The sequence below is a fragment of the Gorilla gorilla genome, chromosome 15 (assembly GCF_029281585.2).
Source record: "Gorilla gorilla gorilla isolate KB3781 chromosome 15, NHGRI_mGorGor1-v2.1_pri, whole genome shotgun sequence".
NCBI lineage: Eukaryota > Metazoa > Chordata > Mammalia > Primates > Hominidae > Gorilla > Gorilla gorilla.
The window spans coordinates 69,836,293-69,862,372 of NC_073239.2; the positions used below are offsets into that span (position 1 = coordinate 69,836,293).

Here is a 26,080-nt window from a genome sequence, read left to right on the forward strand (position 1 = left end):
ACACTACTCTCCAACCATTAAAAATCAGAGACAACCAAGAGGAAAAAAACAAACCATAAGGCTTATTTGTGATTCTGGTTTGCAACCCACTTTCCTACCAAACAAAAGTATTTTTAAAATACGGATTAGTATTCGTTGTATTAGATGTGACTTACAAAAGGAAAAGTATTAGTGGGTTGCTCAATCTAAATTACTATGTCTTAATCAAGGCAGCCCAGCTTAAGAATTCAGTGAAAAGACTGATGCTAACTCAATCATGATTATTCATTAGCTTAAGTTATATACTAACCAGCTTTCCTACAATTTGTCATTATCACCAAGCTGAAGGGAATAGAAACAAAAATTAGTAAGTTCTGGAACTATTACAAAATTATCCAATGCTTCCAATTCTACCAGTAGCTTCTTGTCTTTTTGTTTTGTAAGATCTAAGCTGATAATTTTATTTTTCATACTCACAGGGTTTGCTTCTAGCCATTTCCGTATGATGTAAAAATTTTAAGATTTCCTGCTTCCTGGACCAGCATACTCTCAAGAATTTCTATGCATACCGGTCTTCGCCTATGGTTTCCAGGCAACAAAACCTCCTCAGCTTCCCAAATTCTAACTCTCTAAGACTTATAGAAACATTCAGCATTATCGCTTCTAATATTGATATGGGATGATTCTGATTGCCACTACTCATGTAGAGTACAGTATAAGGATTTGTTAGAGAATTTAAATTTTAACTAATTTTTTTTTCTTTAAGGTAAACAAGGCTACAAAAATTAAGTAAAAGCTAGGTTGTGGCATCTCTGGCCACTGACATCCTTGTTAAAATTATGGATCTGTGTGTACTCATGAGGGACAGAAGGGAGAAGGAGACAGGTGTGTGCACAGTGCAATGGTGAAAGCTCTAGCTTGGAAGCGGGATGAGCCTGGGCTTACAGCTCAGCTCTACCAGTTACCAGGGATTAGCTCCCAGGCAAGTGATTTAGCCACTGTAGGTTTCTCTTCTCATGCTACCAATTTTTCAGAATTGCTCAATTAATTAATATATTTAACTGTGTGGATTAAATATATTACATGTAGTGTTCTGGACAAGAAGTTGCTCAATAAATGTGGTTGTCAGTAATAGCAACGTTTTAATAAAAACATTGGTTTTCTTTCTGAAAAGGATCTCTTACAAATAAAGAGGCCACAAATGTCCCTTAGGACATTTAAAGCTGTCCAAAGGTCTAGCCTCTGAAAGGAAAGAACTGAGGAATAGTACACAGACCAGAAATAAAAGCAGCTGCAGTCTGGGTGAAAAGGGAACTGGGTGAAAAAGAATAAGGGAGCCCAAGATTGGGGAGGGTAAGAATTGGTAAGGATGCTCTGCTTGGGCACAAGCTAGCCAAAAACTGGGCAGCACAGGAACAGCCCAATGATGCAATGACAAAGGTGCAAGTTAGTACAGTCATGCACCTACTAACAATAGGGATAAGTTCTGAGAAATGCGTCGTTAAGGGATTTCACTATTGTATGAACATCATAGAGTGTACTCATACAGGCCTAGATGGTATAGCCTTCTACACACCTAGGCTATACGGATGGTATAGTCTATTGCTCCCAGGCTACAAACCTGTACAGCATGTTACTGTACTGAATGCTGCAGGCAACTGTAACACAATGGTAAGTATCTGTATCTGTGTATCTAAACATCTCTAAACATAGAAAAGGTAGAGTGAAAATACAGGGCCAGGTGTTGGCTCATGCCTGTAATCCCAACACTTTGGGAGGCCAAGGTGGGTGGATCACTTGAGACCAGGAGTTCAAGACCAGTCTGGCCAACATGGTGAAACCCCATTTCTACTAAAAATACAAAAATTAGCCAAGTATGGTGGTGTGCGCCCACAGTCTCAGCTACTCAGGAGGCCAAGCCAGGAGAATTGCCTGTATCTTGGCTGCAGAGAGCCAAGATTGCTCCACTGCACTCCAGCCTGGTTGACACAGTGAGACTGTGTCTCAAAAAAAAAAAATACATAAAAAAAAATAAAGAAGGCTGGGTGTGGTGGCTCACGCCTGTAATCCCAGCACTTTGGGAGGCCGAGGCAGGTGGATTGATCACGAGGTCAGGAGGTGAGGAGTTCAAGACCAGCCTGACCAACATGGTGAAACCCCATCTCTACTAAAAATACAAAAAATTAGCCGGGTGTGGTGATGCACGCCTGTAATCCCAGCTACTCAGGAGGCTGAGGCAGGAGAATCGCTTGAACCCAGGAGGCGGAGGTTGCAGTGAGCCGAGATCGCCGCCACTGCACTCCGGCCTGGGTGACAGAGTGAGACTCCGTCTGAAAAAAAAAAAAGAAAAGAAAAAAAAGAAAAGACAGTATTTTAATCTTATGGGACTACAGTCATACATGTGATCTGTTATTGACCAAAACATCACTATGCAGCACATGACTATATATATTTCTCACTATGTCACAATATTACATAGACATAATCTTTTATCCTCTTTTTTTTTTGAGTCAGAGTCTTGCTCTGTCACCCAGGCTGGAATGCAGTGGCGCAATCTCGGCTCACTGCAACCTCCGCCTCCCAGGTTCAAGCGATTCTCCTGCCTCAGCCTCCAGAGTAGCTGGGATTACAGGTACCCGCCACCACGCCTGGCTAATTTTGTATTTTTAGTAGAAATGGGGTTTCACCATGTTGGCCAGGCTGGTCTCGAACTCCTGACCTCAGGTGATCCACCCACCTCAGCCTCCCAAAAGTGCTGGGATTATAGGCGTAAGCCACCCGTGCCTGGCCCCTTTTATTCTCTTTTACCTCTTCCTCAACCTACAGGCTTCCACCAGTATCGGCAACCCTTCCCCATATTCCCTCCTGTACAAATTACTGACTGGAAGTAAATTTGATACTCTGTCTACAATAATGATTTGATAATTTTGTAAAATATTCAGAAACCAATGGTTCTACAATGCCCTAGTCTAAATTCCATCGTCTGTTGTTAAATATGTTCCAATGTTATCCTGAAGGAGCTCGGAGGTCTCTTCCCCCATAAACTGGCTCAACTCATTTATTCACATCTTGTATTTTTGCAAGGATATTCTTTGTTAGTATCATTCTTTCTGCTTGGACTGCCTTTTCCCATCAAAAACCTAGCCACTGGAACTTAAAAGCTGAATTCACAAACTTTGTTTGGAATTGTTTTCTGAATTTCAAAAACATTATCTTCTATAAAAGTCATTTAACACTTATATATTACCTCCTTAAGTATAGTAACTGTTTTTCCACTAACCTATAAACTACTTAAGAGTAAGGACTGTCTTATTTCTTTGTATCTTTCAAAATGCAATCAGTACATAAAACAGAAAAGTTACAAGGCTTGTGACCTTACAAGACTTTTTACTGTGCCATAATTTCTTATCCTTATCCTCAAAATGTGGGTATTAACGATATCTACTGCAAAGAGCTGCAGTGAGAATTACATGGGTTTCCATGGGTAAAGTGCATGAAATAGTGGTGGGCACTGCACAGTAAGTGCTCTGTGAGTGTTGCTTTCATTATTAGTATCATCATCATCTCAGAATTTAAAAAACCAGAATGAACTAAATTAGTAAGATTAATTTAGATATTTGCTGAAGGGACCCATCCTAACTAATGGATTTATAAATTTGTGGCTGATGGAAATGTAGGAAACTGCAATGTTCAGTCCAGGTATATGCCCACGATTAAAGAACAATATAACCTAATTAATTAGCCACTTAGCTTCCCAACAGACATCACCTGCATGCCTGCTGAATGCCATATGCTGAGTTAGGTTCTGGTGACAAAAAGGTGACATAGCCCCTTCATGCAGTGAGCTCACATTAGCAAGGAAGAACACACAGTATAACAATACCAAACACAGAAAAGTCTGCTGACTTATGACAGAAGGATGCCTAATTCAGACTGGAAAAGTAATGAAAGGGAATCTAAGAAAGCTCCTCAAAGGAGCAAAACCTTTAAGGAAAAAAGGTAGGAAGGCCCGGAAACCAGAATATGCAAAGCAGAGAGAAGGCTGTTGGGTTTTTTTTTTTTTTTTTTTTTGAGACGGAGTTGTCACCCAGGTTGGCTCGCTGCAACCTCCGCCTCCTGGGTTCAAGCAATTCTCCTGCCTCAGCCTCCCAAGTAGCTGAGATTACAGGTGCCTGTCACCACGCCCAGCTAATTTTTGTATTTTTAGTCAAGATGGGGTTTCACCACGTTGGCCAGGCTGGTCTCAAATACCTGACCTCAGGTATCTGCCTGCCTTGGCCTCCCAAAGTGCTGGGATTACAGGTGTGAGCCACAGTGCCCGGCCTGGTGCTGTTTTTTTTTTGTTTTTTTTTGTTTGTTTGTTTGTTTGTTTTTTGAGATGGAGTTTTGCTCTTCTTGCCCAAGTTGGAGTGTGGTGGCACGATCTCAGCTCACTGCAACTCCCACCTCTTGGGTTCAGGTGATTCTCCTGCCTCACTCTCCCAAGCAGATGGGACTACAGGCACGTGCCACCACGTGCAGCGAATTTTTTTTGGTATTTTTAGTAGAGACAGGGTTTCACTGTGTTAGCCAGGATGGTCTCGCTCTCTGACCTCGTGATCCACCTGCCTTGGCTTCCCAAAGTGCTGGGATTACAGGCGTGAGCCACCGCGCCTGGCCTTAAGTAAGGTTTTAAGGAATAATGCATTAACTAAATAGTGGTGGTTTTCATGACCTAGATACTAAAAAATTTCCAATTTCTGCCTGAGTCCAATTATGATACTATTCCTTTTTGACTCTCTGAACAAGAGGACTGGGCTTCCTCTTTATTGATTCAACTATTAACACCTGACATGATGATTTGCACATGAGAGAAACTGACACTGGACAGTGATTTCAGGACAGAGAAAAATGCTGAAGGAGAGTTTATGGTTTTTTTTGAGACGGAGTCTCACTCTGTCACCCAGGCTGGAGTGCAGTGGCACGATCTTGGCTCACTGCAACTCTGCCTCCCGGGTTCAAGCGATTCTTCTGCCTCAGCCTCCCAAGTAGCTGGGACTACAAGTGTGTGCCACCATGCCTGGCTAATTGAAGTTTTTGTTTTTTTAACTTGACCACTCTTCCTGACCTACATGATCCATTTACCCACCACCAGAAAGACAAAGGTACACAGTCCACAGTTCTTACTTTGAGTCAATTGCTTGGTAAAAGTCTTACCTGATCCAGGAGTGATAAGAGGCCCCTCTAATTCAAGTGCCTCATCTTCAGACTGGTCATCTAGCTTCTTCTTTTTTTTCTTTGTTGGATCTCTGGGTTTCTTTAAGAGAGAAAGTTCTTCGGGGTGTCTGATATCTGTTAATAAAATAGATTGTTTTACTAGAACAAAGGAAAATTTAAACATTTTACACTTAGTAAATCTATTGTTTCAAGATAAGAATGTGCAACTTCCTTCTGTATGTCTGAGTTGTGTCAGACATTGATGTCATGCAAAACACTGATTATGACACTTAAATAAATGTAATGACCTCAAAGTGGAAATAACAATCTACTAGGGTATGGAAAGAAAATATTAGAAGCCCTTATTTATATATTTATTTTTTATCTAAAACTGGAAGAAAAATTGAGTTTATATGTCCTTCACTCATTCTGTATGTCATAAGGTACACATGATAAATGAAGTAAATGTAATGATACTTTTAAATCATTACCAAATCCCAGTTTTTTTTTGTTGTTGTTTTTGTTTTTTTTTTTTTTGAGACGGAGTTTCACTCTTGTTACCCAGGCTGGAGTGCAATTGAGCAATCTCAGCTCGCCGCAACCTCCGCCTCCCAGGTTCAAGTGATTCTCCTGCCTCAGCCTCCTGAACAGCTGGGGTTACAGGCATATGCCACCACGCCTGGCTAATTTTGTATTTTTAATAGAGACAGGGTTTCTCCATGTTGATCAGGCTGGTCTCGAACTCCTGACCTCAGGTGATCCGCCCGCCTCGGCCTCTCAAGTGCTGGGATTACCGGCGTGAGCCACCGTGCCCGGCCCCAAATCTCCAATTTTAATTGATTCAAATATTCTGCCCTGTATCAAATGGCTACAAGTTTCTGATCTATTTTCATTTGAGGAGTCTGATAACAAGGAAAATGGTTAAATGAAAATAACAAAAGAAATAAAAATGACCCAATTAAATACACACACACATAATATATATTGCACACGATGTTCACAAATTTCAAGACTCAATTTTGTTAAGAAGTCAATTCTCCTCAAATTAAGCTAAAGATTTAATGAGATGCCAGTCAAAATTCCAATTTGCTTTTCTGTAGAAGTTGACAGATTGTAAAATTTATATGAAAATGAGAACAATCCTAGAATAGTCAAAGACATTCTTAAAAAGAACAAAATTGGACGACTTACACTAACTGATTTTAAGACATCATAAAGCTGTATCAATCAAGACACTGAACTTACTAGCTAAATGATAAGACGTACAGATGAATGAAACAGAAGAGGGCCCCCAAAACAGACCTACATATGGGTGATCAGAATTTTTTGACAAAGGTACCAAGGCAATCCAAGGAGAAAGAAAAATCTTTTCAACAAAGTGCTGAACAATGATTCATATATATATTTTTTAAAGACCATTAACCCTTATAATAATAGCAAAAATTAATTCTAAATGACCACTGATCTAAATGTAACAGCCAAAATAATGAAACTAGAAGAAAGCATAACACGACAAAGATTTCTTAGATAGGACACACAAAAAAAGGAACCACAAAAAATTGCCCTTTATTTAAAAATTAAAAAAAAAAAACAACCCAACCTACCTACTAAAGACACTGTTGAGAAAACAAAAAGGCAAGCATACAGTGGGACAACATATTTGCAGCACACATATCTGACAAAAGTCTTGTATTCTGAATATATAAAGAGCCCAAACAACTCAAGAAGACAAATGAACTAAGATCTGGACAATCACTTCATCAAAGAAATATGACCAAGCAGCACATGAAAAGATACTTGACATTATCAGTCATCAGGGAAATACAAATTAAAACCACAATGAGATAGCAGTACCCATACATCAAAGAGGCCAGCATTAAAAAGACGTTACTACTCAGTGTCAGTGAGGATGTGAAGAGGAACTTGAACTCTCATAAGCAGCTGGTAGGACTATTAAATGAGACAATTTTTTGAAAACAGCTCAGCAATTCTGTATAAACATACATGTACCACACAACTCAAGACATTCTACCCCTAGTTATTTACCCAAGAACATGAAAAGCACATTTGTAATAACTTGATTCATAAAAGCCAAAACTGAAAATAACCCAGATGGATAAACAAAAATGTGATATTTGCAAACCAATGGTATACTACTATACTACTTAGACAATGGAACACAACTCACCAATCAGTAAAAAGAAACAATTGACACATGCAATAAAATGAATGACTCTCAAATTTATTATATTAAGTGGAAGACAAATTAGAAAAGAGTATGTGATTCCATTCACAAAATTCCAGAAAATGCCAACAAATCCATAGTGACAGAAAGCAGATCAATTTGCTGGTAGCTGAAGTTTGACAGGTGACAGAAATATTCTGAATCTTGATTGTGGTGGTTTCAGAGGTATAAATATCTGTCACAACTCAAATTTCACACTTTAAACAGATACAGTTTATGGTGTATCTATTATACTACAATAAAGTTAATTAAAAAACAGTGTGAAATGATGAAGAACCCAAAAATTAACAATAAAAAAGAAAAGCCGCAGAAAGGAGAAGCAATAGGTCTACAGTCATGCGTCACTTAAGGATGGGGATGTGTTCTGAGAAATGTGTCCTTAGGCAATTTCATTTTATTTTTTGTAGAGATAGGGTCTTGTCATGATGCCCAGGTGGTCTCCAAACTCCTTGGCCTCCCAAAGTGATGGGATTATAGGCGTGAGCCACTGCACTTATTTTTAAAATTTATTTAAAAAATAAAGTAATTGCACTATGATGTTACAAAAGCTACATCATCACAAGGAGACAGAAAATTTTCAACTCCATTATAATCTTAAAGAACTATCACTGGATATGTGGTTCATCGTTGACCAAAATATTGTTATGCAGCACGTGACTGTGTATCACAATGTCTGGCAGCACTACACTATATGTCAGAGTATGAAGAGAACAGACAACACAATTCATATCACTACAAAACTTGTAAAGCTATAGACTGCTAATTACTGGATCAAAATTTTGCATGTGGCAGTTTACAGCTTTAGGAGCCCATGACATCCACTAGATTCAACCCAATATTATAAATTCAGAAAGCTTTTTGTTTGTAGGGGACCTGAAACTAGGATCCTACCATGCTGCTACAGAGTTGATGAGGCACAATTTAAGGTGGAAGCACACAGCCAAACTACCTAGATTCAAATCCTAGTTCCACTATTTATTAGCTGTGTGACTCTGGACAAGCTACTTGGCCTGTCGGTGTCTGAGTTTCCTCATCTAAAATGAGAACAGTGCCTCAGGAGGTAGTTGTATAAATTAAATGATACATAACAAATGCTTTGTAAGTATTTGTGTCTTAATGTTTTTCCTCTAATTATAAAACGGCTAACAACAGAGACCTGGCACAGTGGTTCACGCCTGTAATCCCAGGACTTTGGGAGGCCAAAGTGGGAGAACTGCTTGAGCTCAGGAGTTCAAGACCAGCCTGGGCAACCTAGGAAGACCTTTTCTGTACAAACAATTTTTTTTTTTTTAATTAGCCAGGCATAGTGGTGCACACCTAGAGTCCCAGCTACTCAGGAGGCTGAGGTGGGAAGACTGCCTGAGCCTGGAAGCTGCAGTGAGCCATGACTGGGCCACTGCTCTCCAGCCTGGGTGACAGAGCAAGACCATCTGCAAAACAAATAAAACACACACACACACACCATGGTAGAAATTTGGAAGTTACCTCCCTCCTCAAAAAATATAAATAACTGAATCATTTAAAATGTGTTCTTTCAGTACCATAAGACAGGGCAAAAAATAAAATGTATTCATAAAAGGTGAAATATGACTAGCAAATCATTTTAACAACTGCATAATATTCTATGTAAATAAATCATAATTTAATCATTCTTCTAATACTGAGCCCATTATAAATAATATTTAATAATTCTACAAACATCTATGTCCATCTTTTTCCATATTTTATTTCAGAATTCACTGGAGTACAATTACTGGATTAAAGGTTATAATAATTTTAAGGCAAAGATGGAACAAGATGGATATATGTTCTTGTTTTATGTCTTTGATTAGTAGTAACGTACATCTTCTCGTGTTTCTAATAATTTATATATATTTTCTTCCTTTTCTCATTTTTCTGTAAGATTTCTTCAAATCAAAGTTAATTTGCATGTAAAAATTAACATGGGAGCAATTACTGCAAACCACACTGGACTTTCTTTTTTAAAAAGAATTTTTATATAAACATTATCCATGTTTAAATAAGAAGTCCAAATAAATTATTTTAATAAGTATATGGGTTTTGGTTAGGTTTTCTGTTGGTTATTTGAACGTTAGTCTTAGAAACACTCGGCCAGGCACAACGGCTCACGCCTGTAATCCCAGCACTTTGGGAGGCTGAGACGTGTGGATCACCTGTGGTCAGCAGTTTGAAACCAGCCTGGCCAACATGGTGAAACCCCGTCTCTACTAAAAATACAAAATTAGCTGGGCATGGTGGCGCATGCCTGTAATTCCAGCTACTCGGGAGGCTGAGGCAGGGGAATCGCTTGAACCCAAGAGGCGGAGGTTGCAGTGAGCTGAGATCATGCCATTGCAGTCCAGCCTGGGCAAGGAGAGTGAAACTCCATCTCAAAAAAAAAAAAAAAACAAAAAAAACCCCACAAAGAAAGAAACACTGTGGGACATAACTAGGTTCTCATTTTGTTCTGTATTTTACAGGCTATTTTCTGATCGGTTTCTGAAACCTGAAAATGGAATTAACAGAAGAACTATCCTGAACAAATATGTGACCACAGAGTAGGTAAATATAACTGCTCTTTAATTATTAACAAATTTGGGGTAAGTATATCTAATAAAGAGCAGAAATCACGTTAACAAGTAAATACTTGCTCCTTAAATTCTGCCACTTTCTTGAAAGCATCTAGGCATATCTGGTTTTTTTTTAAAAAACATACTACAGCATTTTTCAGCTAAAGTTACACAATTAAAAATCAAATATTTTCTTCATTCTTGTATATTTAAGATATAAAGTTAATCCACTTATCCTCAAATGTAATTTTTGGGGTTTCATGGATTAGCAATAATTACTATAATTAGGTAGGTTCAGAAACTCAGAAGTGATTTCAAGTATATCCTTTGAACCTAAGATTTATCTAATACAACTGCATCATTACTTCCTAGAGTTATTTTTAAAGGAGTAAGATTTAACATGTGAAGAGATCTAATGGTTTATGAATTCTACTTTTAATTCACAACGTACCCTCAGCTTTAAATGCCAGTGGGGCCATACTGGGATAAAATAAAGGCATTAGAAAATTCCAAGCCTCTGAATAAGCAGTTGTCTACACTGCTTCAACATTAAGTGGAGGCAGGGTGGTGGTGGTAATCTCTCTCTCCACCCATTCATTTCTCCAAAGTAAATCAAGTACTAGTATGTGGTGAAAAATCTAAAAAGTATTGAAGGATAAATAACAAATCCTTACATAACAAATCTCATGCCTGAGATATGATATGCTTCTAACAAAGTCACCACAGGCACTATTTAGTGGGAGACAGTAAGGCAAGCATTACATTGCGAAAAGTTCTCCCAAATGTTTCTGGCATATCCCCCAGGTTTGAGAGTCACTGTACTACATGATTCAAATGTATTTTTGTTCCTAGGTCATTTTCTGTCTGGCTCACAAACCAGGTAGTATTAAATGTATATTAATATGCATATTTACATTAGTAAAAGAATATTGTTAAGTAGCTTTTTTGTCTGTCTTAAGTAGATAAAGCAGTTCTTAACTAGATGGGCCCATGAGAATTGCTTGTAAAATCAATAATAATAATATTAAAAATACATGCTGGGACCATATCCCCAGATTTTTGCAGTAGCTCAGGGCTCCAGCGGCTTGTTTTATATAAGTTCTGTAGGCAATTCTGATTCCAGCTTTTTTTTTTTTTTTTTTTTTGAGACGGAGTCTTGCTCTGTCGCCCAGGCTGGAGTGCAGTGCCACGATCTCAGCTCACTGCAACCTCTGCCTCCTGGGCTCAAGCGATTCCCCTGCCTCAGCCTCTGGAGTAGCTGGAATTGCAGGCGCCCGCCACCACGCCCAGCTAAGTTTTTGTATTTTTAGTAGAGACAGGGTTTCACCGTATTAGCCAGGATAGTCACGATCTCCTGACCTAGTGATCTGCCCTCCTCGGCCTCCCAAAGTGCTGGGATTACAGGTGTGAGCCACTGCACCTAGCCTCCAGCTTCTTGATAATCACTAGCTTAGGGAAGGGAGAGAATGAAGAGTAGCAAGAATGACTTCTTATTTTTCTAATGGTAGGTAGTTCCATATTGGAACTGGGTAGCCATTGGCTGCATATGAAGTGTGAAAAAGTGGTTTTCAATTCATTACAACAGTAACAAAGTAAACCTAACTCTCCACATCAAGATACTGATCATTTCACTGACATGAGAATTTAGGACTTACTGATTTACTGTATGCCTTGTATCAAGAAGTAATTAATAGACTTAGAAATCTGTATAAGATTTCTAAATGTGTAAGAGTGGGGCTGGAGAAGAACATAAGTAAGTAAACAAGATTTATACCAAAATAAAACATACCCAGAGGACTGTGAGACATGAAAACTTTAAAATGGCCATACCAAAATACTATACTAATTTATGCTCAATTTTACATTTCAATAAGGATAAGCTAGCATTTATGAGGCACTACACAAAGCAATGCTCCAGAACCTCTATAACAGAATATATAGCAATGATTTTTTTTTTTTTTTAAAGACAGGGGCTCACTGTCACCCAGGCTGGCATGAAGTAGTGTTAGTGTGCTCACAGCTCACAGCAGCCTCGACTTCCTGGGCTCAGGCAATCCTCCTGCCTCAGCCTCCCAAAATACTAGGAATGCAGCAGGCCTGAGCCACTACACCCAGTGATAGCAACGAAATTTAATGTTCATTATAATTAGCATGTTATCAAACAGAAGATGAATCTAGTCTAATCTACACAGGCTATATAAATACTATACATATAAAAAAGCATGAGGGTGAGGAATTGAGAAACTGAGGTAAAAAAGGGTTCTCAGGGAAGATAAAGCATTTCTGGTTAAAAAAGTATATTGAATATGTGCATTTATTTTCACTCCTTTCAAAATCACGTAAAAAATAAAGAAAACATAAACCTACAAGGGCCCCCAAAATGGAAGAAAATATCGGATAAGAAATCTCAGAAAAGTTTTGGGAGGCAGAAGTCAGATGGAACAGTGACTTTGTAAACTGGAGAAATATAAAACCAAGGTGTTTGTAGAAGGAGGTACCAATGGGAAACACCCTGATTCACTGTTCTAATCATCAAACTGAGGCACAGAAAACAGATAGACTACCTGAAAAAATTTAGTCCACCCCAGCATCCCTTTCCTGTTCCATTACTGAATTAAACTCAGGTAACCTACTCCACAGGCACACACCCTTTAGGATCCTTTACAAACAGAACCTGAATAGCCCTAGGGAAAAGATCTTTTAGATAGTGATGTTTGAAAAAGCTTGCTCAATATGTCTAAATACCTTACAGAGGGATGATGAGCTAAACTCCACCCAATACAGAGCTTCCTATTAGGTACTGATATTGCCCCAGGCCGGGCGCAGTGGCTCATGCCTGTAATCCTAGCACTTTGGGAGGTGGAGGCGGGCAGATCACGAGGTCAGGAGATGGAGACCATCCTGACTAACATGGTGAAACCCCGGTCTCTACCAAAAATACAAAAAAAAAAAAAAAAATTAGCTGGGCGTGGTGGCGGGCGCCTGTAGTCCCAGCTACTCCGGAGGCTGAGGCAGGAGAATGGCTTGAACCCGGGAGGCGGAGCTTGCAGTGAGCCGAGATCGCGCCACTGCACTCCAGCCTAGGCGACAGAGCGAGACTCTGTCTCAAAAAAAAAAAAAAAGCCCCAGCATTAAACATAGGAACAGCCAGCCAATGATTACTAGACACTTGAGAAAGGCTTCTGTGGTGGGCAGAATACAGAGGTTTAATATCCCTACCCATGGTTACACAAACACCAATCTAGGTGCTGCTGTGAGGAGTTTTTGCAAATGAATTAAGATCACTTATCAACTGATTTTAGGGAGATTATCCTGGGTTATCTGGGTGAGCCCAATGTAATCACATGAGGCCTCCAGAACAGAAGAGGCAGGAAGAAGAGAGATGAGACAGAAGGAGTGGTCAGATAAATTCAGACAGAAGACCTTGACTTGCTGTTACTGGCTTTGAAGATAGAGGAAGGGGGCAACAAGCAATGTGGAGAGCCTCTAGGAGCTGAGAATGACCTCTGGCAGACAAGCCAGAGGGAACCTTAGTCTTACAATCACAAAGAACCAAATTCTACCAAGCAAAATTCATTCTCAGAGCCTCCAGGAAGGAACGCAGCCCTGCTGACACCTTAACTTCAGCCACTTAAGAGTCTATAGAGGACATAGGTGAGCCACGTGTACACACCTTTAACCTACAGTGACTGTGAGATAAATTCATGTTGTTTCAGGCTGCTAAATTTATGGTAATTTGTTATGGCAGCAATGCAACACCAACAAACCTTCTAACAGGAAAGACAGAGACCAAACAAAAAGAAAAATAACTTATGAGAAACAGACACAATGCAGACTACAGAGAACAAAACACAACATGCTTAACAAAGACACCGAGAAAAAGACAATGACATCTAGAAGAGATAAATAGGATAATACAAAAAACAATGAGAGGCCCGGCACGGTGGCTTACGCCTATAATCCCAGCACTTTGGGAGGCCGAGGTGGGTGGATCACTTGAGGTCAGGAATTCAAGATCAGCCTGGCCAACATGGTGAAACCCTGTCTCTACTAAAAATACAAAAATTAGCTGGGCATGATGGCGTGCATCTGTAGTCCCAGTTACTCAGGAGGCTGAGGCAGGAGAATTGCTTGAACCTAGGAGGCGGAGGTTGCAGTGAGCCGACATTGCAACATTGCACTTCAGCTTGGGCAACAACAGCAAAACTCCGTCTCAAAACAAAACAAAAAGAGAGAGAGATTAAGAGACTTTAGATATTAACAACAGAGGGGGAAGGGTCCTTTCCATTATTTTCGCTATTCTGTTGAAGTATAACTTATATAAAGTCCACAAATCTTATATAGGTATTCTTAAATATATTTAACAAACATCCCGATAGAAATATAAAACACTGAAAACTGGCCAGACGTACTGGCTCATGCCTGTAATCCCAGCACTTTGGGAGGCCGAGGCGGGTGGATTACCCAAAGTCAGGAATTCGAGACCAGCCTGGGCAACATGGTGAAACCCCGTCTCTACTAAAAATACAAAAATGAGCCAGGCATGGTTGTGAGTGCCTGTAATCCCAGCTACTTGGGAGGCTGAGGCAGGAGAATCACTTGAACCCAGGAGGTAGAGGCTGCAGTGAGCTGGGGTCACACCACTGTACTCCAGCCTGGGTGGCTGAGCAAGACTCCGTCTCAAAAAAAAAAAAAAAAAACCCCAAAACACTGAAAATTAAAATGTGATAGCCACCAAAAAAAAAAAAAAAAATCCAATATAAAGTCAAGCAAGTGGATCGATCCAAGAACAATGTCTGACTAACAGTAACAGCAAGAACAGAAAAAACAAAGAGGAGGAAATTACCAAGGAAATAATATTATGAAACAACTCTGCATAAATACAAGAAATATCCCCTGGTCAGAAGTCTCCATCACAATGAATGAAAATAAAACCCTAACCAGGCAGGGCACATTGTTACAAAATTTCAAAATGGCAGGGAAAAGAAAAGATCCTAAAAGTTTCCAGTGAGAAAAGGCAGTTTACAAAGAAGATTAAAAATAAAAATCAAGAACACTATTAGGAGGCCAGGCATGGTGACTCATGCCTGTAATCTCAGCACTTTGGGAGACGAAGGTGGGAGGGCTGCTTGAGGTCAGCAGCTCAAGACCAGTCTAGGCAACATAGTGATACCCCATCTCTACAAAAAATTAAAAAATTAGGCAGGCATGGTGGTGCACACCTGTAGTCTCAGCTAATCGAGAAGCTGAAGCAGGAAGATTACTTGAGGCCAGGAGTTAGAGATTAGAGTGAGCTGTGATTGTGCCACTGCAGTCCAGCCTGGGCAACACAGCAAGACCCTGTCTCTTAAGAAAATAAATAAAAGAAAAGAAAAACGAAAAAAAAAAAAAAAAAAAAACACTACCAGGACTATTAATAGCAACATTGGAAGCCAAAAGATAATTTAACAATGACTTCCAAATTCTGAGAGAAAAATAATTTTTGATCCAACAATTCTATCAAAGGGCAGAATAAAAACAAATATAGTATCTCAAAAATTTACGTCCTATTCACCTTTTTCTTACTACCCTGATGGAGAATATATTCCACCAAAATAAGAGAGCAAATCAACACTGAGGAAAACTCAAAGATCAAATACAAGAGAGAAGATAATGCTGAAGGGAAATCCTAGGGCTGTGACTGTACACCTTGGCCAAGAAAATATCCACCCCTGAGTGCAAGAGGATGTCTAGGAAGAAAAAAAGTGGGGAGATTGACTATAATCCGAAAATGTATTTGATCATGTTGAAAATTAAGGAGAAAAACAGAAAGTAAACGAATCAGCAACAGATATATGTTGCAAAAGCAGCAAATGATAAAAAAGATATATGACACTTTGGGAAGCAAAGATGGGAAAATTGCTTGAGCCCCCAGGAGTTAGAAACCAGCCTGGCGCCTGTAATCCCAGCACTTTGGGAGGCCGAGGTGGGTGGATCACCTGCGGTCAGGAGTTTGAGACCAGCCTGGCCAACATGGTGAAACCTCATCTCTACTAAAAATACAAAAAGTAAGCTGGGCGAGGTTGCTCACGCCTGTAATCTCAGCACTTTGGGAGGCCAAGGTGGGCGGATCACCTGAGGTCAGGAGTTGGAGACCAGCCTGGCCAACGTGGTGAAACCACGCCTCCACTAAAAATAAAAAAATTAGCTGGGCATGGTGGCATGTACCTATAATCCCAGCTACTCAAGAGGCTGAGACAGGAGAATTGCTTGAACCTGGGAGGTGGAGGTTGCAGTGAGCCAAGGTCACGCCATTGCACTCCAGCCTGGGTGACAGATAAAGGCTCTGTCTCAGAAAAAACAAACAAAAAAAACAAAAATTAGCCAGGCATGGTGGCATGTGCCTGTAATCCCAGCTACTCGGAAGGCTGAGGCATGAGAATCACCTGAACCTGGGAGGCGGAGGTTGCAGTGAGCTGAGATTGCACCACTGCACTCCAGCCTGGGTGAAAGAGCAAGACCCTTTCAAAAAAAAGAAACAAACAAACAAACAAACAAACCAGCCTGGGAAATATGGTGAGACCTAATCTCTAAAAGGAGGAAAAAAAAAAAAAAAGGCATACGAGACAGGAAAGGTAAAAATACACATTTTGGCTCAGGAAGTAAAAATGTCTGCTTTGTTAATGTAAACAATGACAGTGATTCAGCCAAAAATTATAATAGTTATAATAAAGAAGAAAGGGTCGAGGCCAGGTGAGGTGGCTCATGCCTGCAATCCCCAGCACCTTGGGAGGCTGGGGCAGGTGGATAACTTGAGGTCAGGTGTTCCAGACCAGCCTGACGAACATGGTGAAACCTCGTCTCTACTAAAAATACAAAATTAGCTGGGTGTGGTGGCGTGCGCTTGTAATCCCAGCTACTCAGGAGGCTGAGGCAGGAGAATCGCTTGAACCGGGGAGGCAGAGGTTTCAGTGAGCCAAGATTGTGCCACTGCACTCCAGCCTGGGGAACAGAGCGAGACTCCATCTCAAAAAAAAAAAAAAAGAAAGAGTTGAGTGGAAAAACATCAACAGATACCTAAAATTGATAAATCAAGAAGTAACAGTATAAGCACATATTTAGAATTATGAAAATAAAAGCCAGAAACAGTAAACGAGTAGAAAGTGGTAGGGAATGCAAGCAGGCACTGGGGAGAAATTGGGCAGGAAAGTAGTCTCATGGTATAAGCCTTTTTTACTTTAATTCAGCATTTATTGCTTTGATTAAAAAATAATTTCAAAAATCTTTCTGCTTACTGAATAAAGAATGCATTGGAAAGAATAAGAATGGATAAAGGAGACTGCTTAGGAGGCTCCTGGAGCAGGAAAAGGTGGTGGCGAATAGACTACCGGAGCAGTGGAGGGTGGAGATGGAGAGACGTGGAAAGACTGAAGACATATCCTCAAGGCAAAACGAACATTTCGAGGTGATGAGATGTGTAGGTGAGGAAGAGGGCAATGCTAAGGATTTCTCCTGTGTGTCTGGTATGTGTACCTGGGATGGAAGAGCCTTTTACTACTATGGCGATTGCTTGGAGGAAGGGCAGAAAGGAGGGAAGAGGGAGCACAGAGATTTGGAAAGGAATGCCATGACTTCAGCCTTGAGCATGTTCAGTTTAAAATTTTGGTTAAAGAAATGGTTTTGTTATTATACGTAACGCTTCAGTGAGCATATGATGGCTTTCTAAGAAAGATGCACGGCTAGAAGAAAATCTAGGAAAAATTAAGAATGGAGGATTTCAAGTAAGTTGGGGTAACAGGAACTTGATTTACTCTCCTGTTTTATTTAAACAATAAGAAATAAAGGAAAAGAAAAAGAAACACTTTCAGACATTAGGCAACAAGATGCACGAAAGAAAGACCAGAAGGATGAGCTGAGTGCACCAGCTTACTGCCTATGGGCAGGGGAGGGGCGCATGGGGCCTGGTTCTTGCAGAGTTGAGAGATCTGGGATGGCATTCAGGGATGACAAGGTGGCTAGAATGTGTGGGGCAGGGGACAGGAAAGAAGGGAGCTCCACAGAGAGTGCTCTGAAGGTCTGCAGAGGTGTTTCCTGGAGTCTAGCTACCAGAGACTGTGGAAAGAACCGACGGCTAAAAGAGTTAATGTTCCTGTCAAGGAGAGCAGAAAGACAGAGTACTGAGAAGAATCCCCAGAAGACTATGACCTCAGTAATGAGGCTAAATTAGTGCTAAGGCTAATGTTGCCTCTGGTCTATCCTAATAAAGCTTCAAAGCAAAAGAATCCAACTAATTCCAAGTAATTTGGTGATCAGAAAAAAATTCAAGACTACTCAATACAAAACAATCCAGCCACTATGACGCATAATGACACATAGGAGTAAAGGGTGGGGGTGGGGAAGCACAAATAACTCAGATGATAAAGAATATTGAAATAGCTATATAAAAATACTCCATATGTTTAAGTAACTAGCGGAAAACACACATAATAAAGAGAAAAATAAAAATCTATATAAAAATGAAGCCAAAATCAAACTTCTAGTGATGAAAAATACATCTTAAATGAAAAAGGCACTGGATGGGATTAACAGCAAATTAGCAGCAGAAAGATCAATGGACTTGAAGATATGAATAAATCTTAAAAAAACGATTTCAGGATACATCATAATCAAATTGCTGATAACCAGAGTAAAGATAAAATCTTCCAAGGCAGACAGAAAACATACAGAGGAACAGTAACAGACTTCTCTGAAATTATGCAAACCAGAAGACAACTGAGGGACATCAATTATTGGGCGCAGGGTGGGGGGGGGGGGGGAATTTAGAATTCTTCTCCCAGCTGCAGTATCTTTCAAAAATGAAGGCAAAATTTAAAAAAAAATGTTTTTGAGACAGGGTCTCCCTCTGTTGCCCAAGTTGGGGTGCAGTCACACAATCTCAACTCACTACAACCTTTGCTTCCCAGGCTCAAGCGATCCTCCCCGCTTAACCTCCTGAGCAGCTGGAACTACAGGTGCATGCCACCATGCCCAGCTAATTTTTTGGTATTTTTTGGAGATGGGGTTTCGCCATGTTGCCCAGGCTGGTCTTGAACCCCTGGGCTCAAGTGATCTTTGGCCTCCCAAAGTGCTGGGACTACATGTAGGCATGAACCACTGTGCCTGGACCAAATCAAAACTTTTATAAACAAACAAAAGGTCAAAACTTCATAACCAGTAGACTTGCACTATAAGAAGAGAGGCATATGAAGTTCTTCAGGTAGAAGAAAAAGGAGACTACATGGAAAGGATACGTATAAAGAGCACTGAAAAATGGTAAATACGTGATATGAAAAACCATTTTGCTCATTTTTAAATACTTCGTTGCTTTAGGGTGAAAATAACGTACTGTGGGGTTTAGCATATATAGGAGTAAAATACATGACACAAAAAGGACAGGAAGGGAGAAATGAAACTAAACTGCTGTAAGGTTATTATACTATGTGTGAAGTAGTATATTATTTGAAGGTAGGCTGAATAAGTTAAAGTCATATACTGTAAACCCTAGAGCAACCATTAAAATAGCAAAACGAAGGTCGTAATAGCTAGTAATTCACAAGTGGAGATGAATGTAATCAAAACCACCACTCCCCCACCAAAAAAAAACCCCACCAAAAACCCCTTAATCTACTAGAAAGGAGGGAAACAGAAAAGAAATGGGACAACAGAGTTCATAAATTGGTCTTCACCAAAATGAAAACTTTTGCTCTTAGAAAACACTGTTAATGAAATGGTAAGCCACAGATTGTAAGAAAATATTTGCAAAACATATCCAATAAAATTTCCATATCTGGGATATGCAAAGAATGCTTACAACACAATCAGATGACAGCCTAATTTAAAAGACGGACAGGCGGAGGACTCAAACAGACACCTCACCATTATATGGGTGGCAATTAAGCACATGAATAGATGCTCAACACCATTAGTCACTAGGGTAACGCGAATTAAAGCCACAAGGAGATAGGCTCTCACACCTGCTAGAATACCCCAAACTGAAAAATGTTTCAAGGACGCAGAGCAACTGGAACTCTCAAGTACTGCCCGGCAGAATGCAAAACAGTACAGCCACTTTGGAAAAGAATTTGACTATTTATTACAAGCTGAAACATCCACTTATCATATGACCCAGAAACCTACCGTAGTTTTTATTGTTCTTGAGTAAATACCTATGTTCCCACAAAGACCTGTAAGTGAATGGTCACAGAAGCTTTTTTTTAAAATAATGAGCCCAGCCCTTCAACTGGTGAATGGATAAACAAATCATGGTATATCCATACAACAGAGTACTACTCAGTAATAAGATGGAGTTGATAACACACAACATGGATGAAGGTCAGAAGCATTATGCTAAGTGGAAGAAGCCATAAAGAAAAGACCAAATACTATAGGATTCCATTTATATAACATTTTAGAAAAGGCAAGACTATAGTGGCAGAGGGCAGATAAGTGGTTGGCAGAGGTCGGAAGGGTAAAGAGGACTGCCAGCAGAGGGGCATCAGGGAACTGTCCTACATCTTGCTGGTGGTCCACTGGTCAAAATGCACTGAATTTTGCCATTACGATTATTTTACCTTAAATCATACCTTAACAAAGCTGATCAAAAGGATAAATAAAATTAAAGGACACAGCTTATAAGACGCCCCTTGGGTCCTCAATAAAAATTTCATTTTTAATTTCTTTCAACTCCTGGCTCTATTGCTTAGTTTGACTGACTAGATACTTAAAAGGGCATGTGGCAGGTCTGCTGATGGGCTAACTGACCTGCCATTTCTCAGCCCTCTTGTTTGCGGCTAGCATAAGGAAACTGGAAAAGTCAAGTCATATTCATGTTTTCCCAGTCTCCCTTGCACCTAAGGGCAGCCATATGACCCAAGGTGGGCCAGGAGGATGTGAGGGGGGCTTCTGGGATGTTTTGCTTTGCTGTTAGGACACAGGTGTGGAAGAGAGAGAGGTGAAAGAGAGAGAGGTGCCTCCTGAATGCAGCTATAGGTTGAGCACCCCTAACCTTACTAAAATGCTCATTGGAGCATTTCCTTTGAATGTCACATTGGCAGTCAAAAAGTTTCGAATTTTGGAGCATTTCAAATTTCAGATGAGGGCTACTCAACCCACGTATGCCTGGAGCTCTAGGAAGCATCTTACAATCATGAGGCCAACCTGACATGCTGAGGGGTGAGGAACTGAGGGATGGAAAGAGCTTGTCCCTGAAGACACAACTGAACAACAAATCCAGTTCCAGCAACCACTTCATTTTCTGAAGTAACTTCTTATGTGAAAAAGAAGGCTCTTATTAGTTTAAGGCACTGTTAAATCTAGATTTCTGGCTGGGCATGGTGGCTATTGCGTGTAATCCCAGCACTTCGGGAGGCTGAGGCAGGTAGATCACTTGAGGTCAGGAGTCCAGGACCAGCCTGGCTAACATGGCGAAATTCCAACTCTGCTAAAAATACAAAAATTAGCCAGGTGTGGTGGTGGGCACCTGTAATCCCAGCTACTCAGGAGGCTGTGGCAGGAGAACTGCTTGAACCCGGGAGGTGGAGGCTGCAGTACAAAAAAGTAGTTTAAGTGATTCTTCATTTCTTTTCATCTTTATTTAAAAATCCCTCATGCCTGTTATCCCAGCACTTTAGGAGGCCAGGGTGGGTGGATCACGAGGTCAAGGGATCGAGACCATCCTGGCAAACATGGTGAAACCCTGTCTCTACTAAAAATACAAAAATTAGCTGGGCATGGTGGAGCGCGCCTGTAGTCCCAGCTACTTGGGAGGCTGAGGCAGGAGAATCGCTTGAACCCAGGAGGTGGAGGCTGCAGTGAGCCGAGGTTGCGACACTGCACTCCAGCCTGGCGACAGAGTGAGACTCCATCTCAAAAATAAATAAATTAATTAAAATAGAGTAAATAAAAATCCAATCTTTATTGTTACCACTAAAAGCTTTTGTACAGAGTCCTTATGTACAGCTTAATTTACCTAAATCACTTTTATAATTACAAAAATTTTTTAAACACAACTGAGCTTTAGTCAATCTGAGTTCTGTTCCACTAGCATTTTGTGCTTCTCCATCCCTATCAAATAGATTCTTCTTCACACGGCTAGAACAGAAAGAGAAAAAATAGGAATGAATTAGCATGTATCTAATGCCGAAAGACCCAAATGACATGTCCTATTGATAACATAGAATGGTAACAAGCTCTAAACACAAAATATGTTATTTTATAGTAGCTCTCTGTTGTCAGATTTTGGGAGAAAAAGTTTCATTTCCTCTTAAGAAGGCTCTTCATTTGTGAAGCCTGTGTGCCAGAATACGTTACATTAAAAAAAAAAAATGACGTTCTTTGACAACAGTCTTTCTGTCCAAAAGAAAAGGAAAATGCAACAAAAACTTCATTTAATTATTACACAGAAGCACTGATCTGAAAGTGCGTTTTTGGAAGAAAAAAATTATTACACAGAAGCATTTTCTCAAGAGTTAAATTATAAAAGAAAGATAATTTTTACCAAATAAAAAGCTTGGAAATGATGTCAGTGTTCAGCAAAAGTAGGTTATTTCCCTTTAAATAGTGTTCTGCTGGTCTTGGATCACTGTCCTTTTTCAGTGTTTGGCACACCCTTCACATTTACTTGGTAACCTTAGGTAACAATATATTTTGGTAGCAATGGAAATGTCCTCATCTTTCTTAGTTTTAATTCTACTGCTCGTACAGTAAGTAAGCAAAAGCCACAAGAGTAGATACAAGAGAGTTAAATTAATTAAGGGGAAATATTTAATAACTTGGGTTGAAAATCAACTAATGCAAAATAATTAACAGAAAAAAGCCTAATTATTCCTGGGAAGAGTTATATACTGTCACTTCAGTGTTCAGTTTCAGTGGTGAAAAAAAAAATAAATAAACCACTAATGTTTCCCATAATGTAATTCCGGGGTTGGCAAACTTTTTCTGTAAAGATAGTAAATATTTTAGGGTATGCAGCTCTACTCAACACTGCTGCTATAACGCAAAAGCAACCACAGACAATACCTAAGCCAATGAATGTAGCCGTATTCCAATACAACTTTATTTATGAACATGGGAATTTGAATTTTTATAATTTTCACAGCATAAAATATTATTTTAACTTTTCTTAACCATTAAAAAAATGTAAGAGCCTAATTATAATTAGTTCTTGAGCTACACAAAAGTAGGCTGTGGGCTGGGCACAGTGGCTCACGCCTGTAATCCCAGCACTTTGGGAGGCTGAGGCGGGCGGATCACAAGGTCAGGAGATTGATACCATCCTGGCTAACATGGTGAAACCCCGTCTCTACTAAATAAACAAAAAATTAGCTGGGCGTGGTGGCGAGCGCCTGTAGTCCCAGCTACTAGGGAGGCTGAGGCAGGAGAATGGCGTGAACCCGGGAGGCAGAGCTTGCAGTGAGCCAAGATCGCGCCACTGCACTCCAACCTGGGTGACAGAGTGAGACTCCATCTCAAAAAAAAAAAAAAAAAAAAGCAGGCTGTGGGCCAGAGTTTCCCAACACAGTTTAATCACTTGGCAAATCAAATACCCTTCCCTCTTTTCTACCACACATATGAAAATTTTATAGACCTCCGAGGAATATTTATAGCAATAACAGTGTTAAATTATGTATTAAATATGCATTTATTAAATATATATTACATTATTATTTAAGACCAATTAGCTGTTTTCTTATTTACTTTTATAGCCAAACCTCAATTGTATAACTGTTTGACTGGATCTTTACACCCTAGTTTTTCTCCTGGTTTCCTCCGAATGGAGACCCCATCTTAGGAACCCTGCTCTGTGATACTGACCCCCACCCTACCCCCAATTCTTCATGATGTTAAGTAGACTGCAGCACAGAGCCTGCTATCAGATACCCCCCTTCCCTGTCGTGCTGCCAGCATGAGAAGACATCTATCTATTCACACATGTCAAGTACTTGGACTCTCACCAAATACTGTGATCATCTAAATTTTATGTACCTCCTAGATTTCTGAAATCTGTGCCCTTGGTATCTGCTCCTTCATGTAAACACGACTAGTCTATAAAGCACAATCCCTTTTGTTTTGGACAATTTCATAATCAAGTGCCTTAGTTCTTGGAGTATTCTCTAATATATCTACAAATAAAATTACCACTCATTAAGACCCTCTCTTTTCTGCAGGAAAGACTTTAGTCTTATAATTTATCAAAATATTATGTAAATTTCTATCCATTAATACTGACAGTTCACAGACCCTTAACAGCTGTTAAGACTGTTTAGAGGAAATATAATGTTAACTACCCAGTGAAGCAGAAATTCCCTGAACATCCTGTAACAGATCACTACTTTTTTTTTTTTTTTTGAGACAGAGTCTTACTCTGTTGCCCAGGCTGGAAAGCAGTGGTGTCATCATGGCTCACTGCGACCTCCACCACCCGGTTCAAGCGATTCTCCTGCCTCAGCCTCTCAAGTAGTTGGGACCACAGGTGTGTGCCACCACGCCCGGCTACTTTTTGTATTTTTAGTAGAGACAGTGTTTCACCATGTTGGCCAAGCTGGTCTTGAACTCCTGGCCTCAAGTGATCTGCCTGCCTTGGCCTCCCAAAGTGCTGGGATTACAGGTGTGAGCCACCATGCCTGGCCATAGATCATTACTTTCCATTCGATCCCAGTGATAGGATTAACTGATCCTTATTTCTTTATTCCATCATTTTTTTCCTCTTATTCATTCAATTAATGTTCTCTAAGGTCATGCCCTATGCTGAGAATACAAAGATGGAAAGGCATGTTTCTGACTTTAGAAGTTTACATTCTAGAGATAAACAAAAACATAAAAAGCTAAAAGTGATTTTGATCCTTGAATGAAAGATAGCTTTCTTTTCTTGTTTATACAAATATTACATATTAAATTGTTAAAAACAGCCACAACAAACGATTGCAAAAGTGTAAGAACACAATTGGGGATAAAAAGCACAAACTTGAAATATCACCCTGAGATAACCTCTGTCAACATTCTAGTGAAATACCTCTGAGTATATCTCTAGGTGGATATTTAAACATAAATGGGATAATGTAGATATGCTTACTATATACTATCTTTTTGTAATCTAAATTTCTAACATTGCAAACGCAAAATTCTAACACTATGAGATCCCCCGGGAGTAAATGGGCCAATATACTCAATGCATGGATGAGCGCTCTCACTGGATATGGCTTCTCTGTCCTTAGAAGCTAGATGTTGCTGCCACTTCTGCCACTAGAATGAGGTATTTGTTATCCTGGCTTGAGTCATGAGTTCCTGATTCTAAGTTCTAGGAGACATTTTCTGATGCGCATGTAACCTAGACTTGGCCAACTGCCTGCACTCTATCTATGAGGAGGGTTGGGAAACAACTATCTGGACTTTATGGTTTCTGTAGGAGTGAGGTGGGCTTTGTCTCACATTTTGGAAATGTCATAAGATATGACATTTCCAAACACATTTCCAAACACAGAGCCAGAAGTTCAATGCCATGCAGCCAAAAACAGTAGTAGTAGTAGTAGTAGTAGTAGTAGTAGTAGTAGTAGTAATAGTAATGAAAGACCAACCACCCACTACAGATATATTTAGGAAGGTGGAGCAGTATTAGCGTAACAACCTGAAAATCTTCTCAACATCTAACTTCATTCTATACAGCAGAGTGTGGAATGAAGAATTAATGCATAAAACATTTTATAGGAAAAAAGCTATGAGATTTGATGACAGGATGCCAGTGAGGACAGGTATAAGGAAGTAAGGTATAAGGAGCTCCAGATTCTTGTCTCAGAGAGTGACAAGAACCACACAGGTAGGTTCTTGTCTGTCTTGGCGTGATCTTGGGCAAGTCACTCCCTAAGCTCCATTTGGTTAAAATTCCCATGCATTCTTGAGTTAAAGGCACTAGCAATTAAAACAAAAAACAGGCTAGATGTGGTGGCTGCTGCCTGTAATCCTACTGCTTTGGGAGGCCGAGGCAGGTGGATTGCTTGAGCACAGAAGTTAAAGACCAGCCTGGGTAACATAGCAAGACACTGTCTCTACAAAAAAAAATAAAATAAAAATTAGCCAG

The 26,080-nt window shown here is 39.9% G+C and overlaps 1 protein-coding gene across 4 annotated transcripts in view; it reads right to left on the reverse strand.

Moving 5' to 3' along the window:
- The window catches only part of FERMT2 (FERM domain containing kindlin 2), a 94,206-nt gene that overhangs the window by 31,198 nt on the left and 36,928 nt on the right, over positions 1 to 26,080 (reverse strand). For all 4 annotated transcript variants that reach the window (XM_019010054.4, XM_019010053.4, XM_019010052.4 and 1 more), the window contains exon 4: positions 5,176 to 5,310. In XM_019010054.4, coding sequence (XP_018865599.1) covers positions 5,176 to 5,310 — 135 coding nt within the window. The remainder of the gene's footprint in view (positions 1 to 5,175; positions 5,311 to 26,080) is intronic.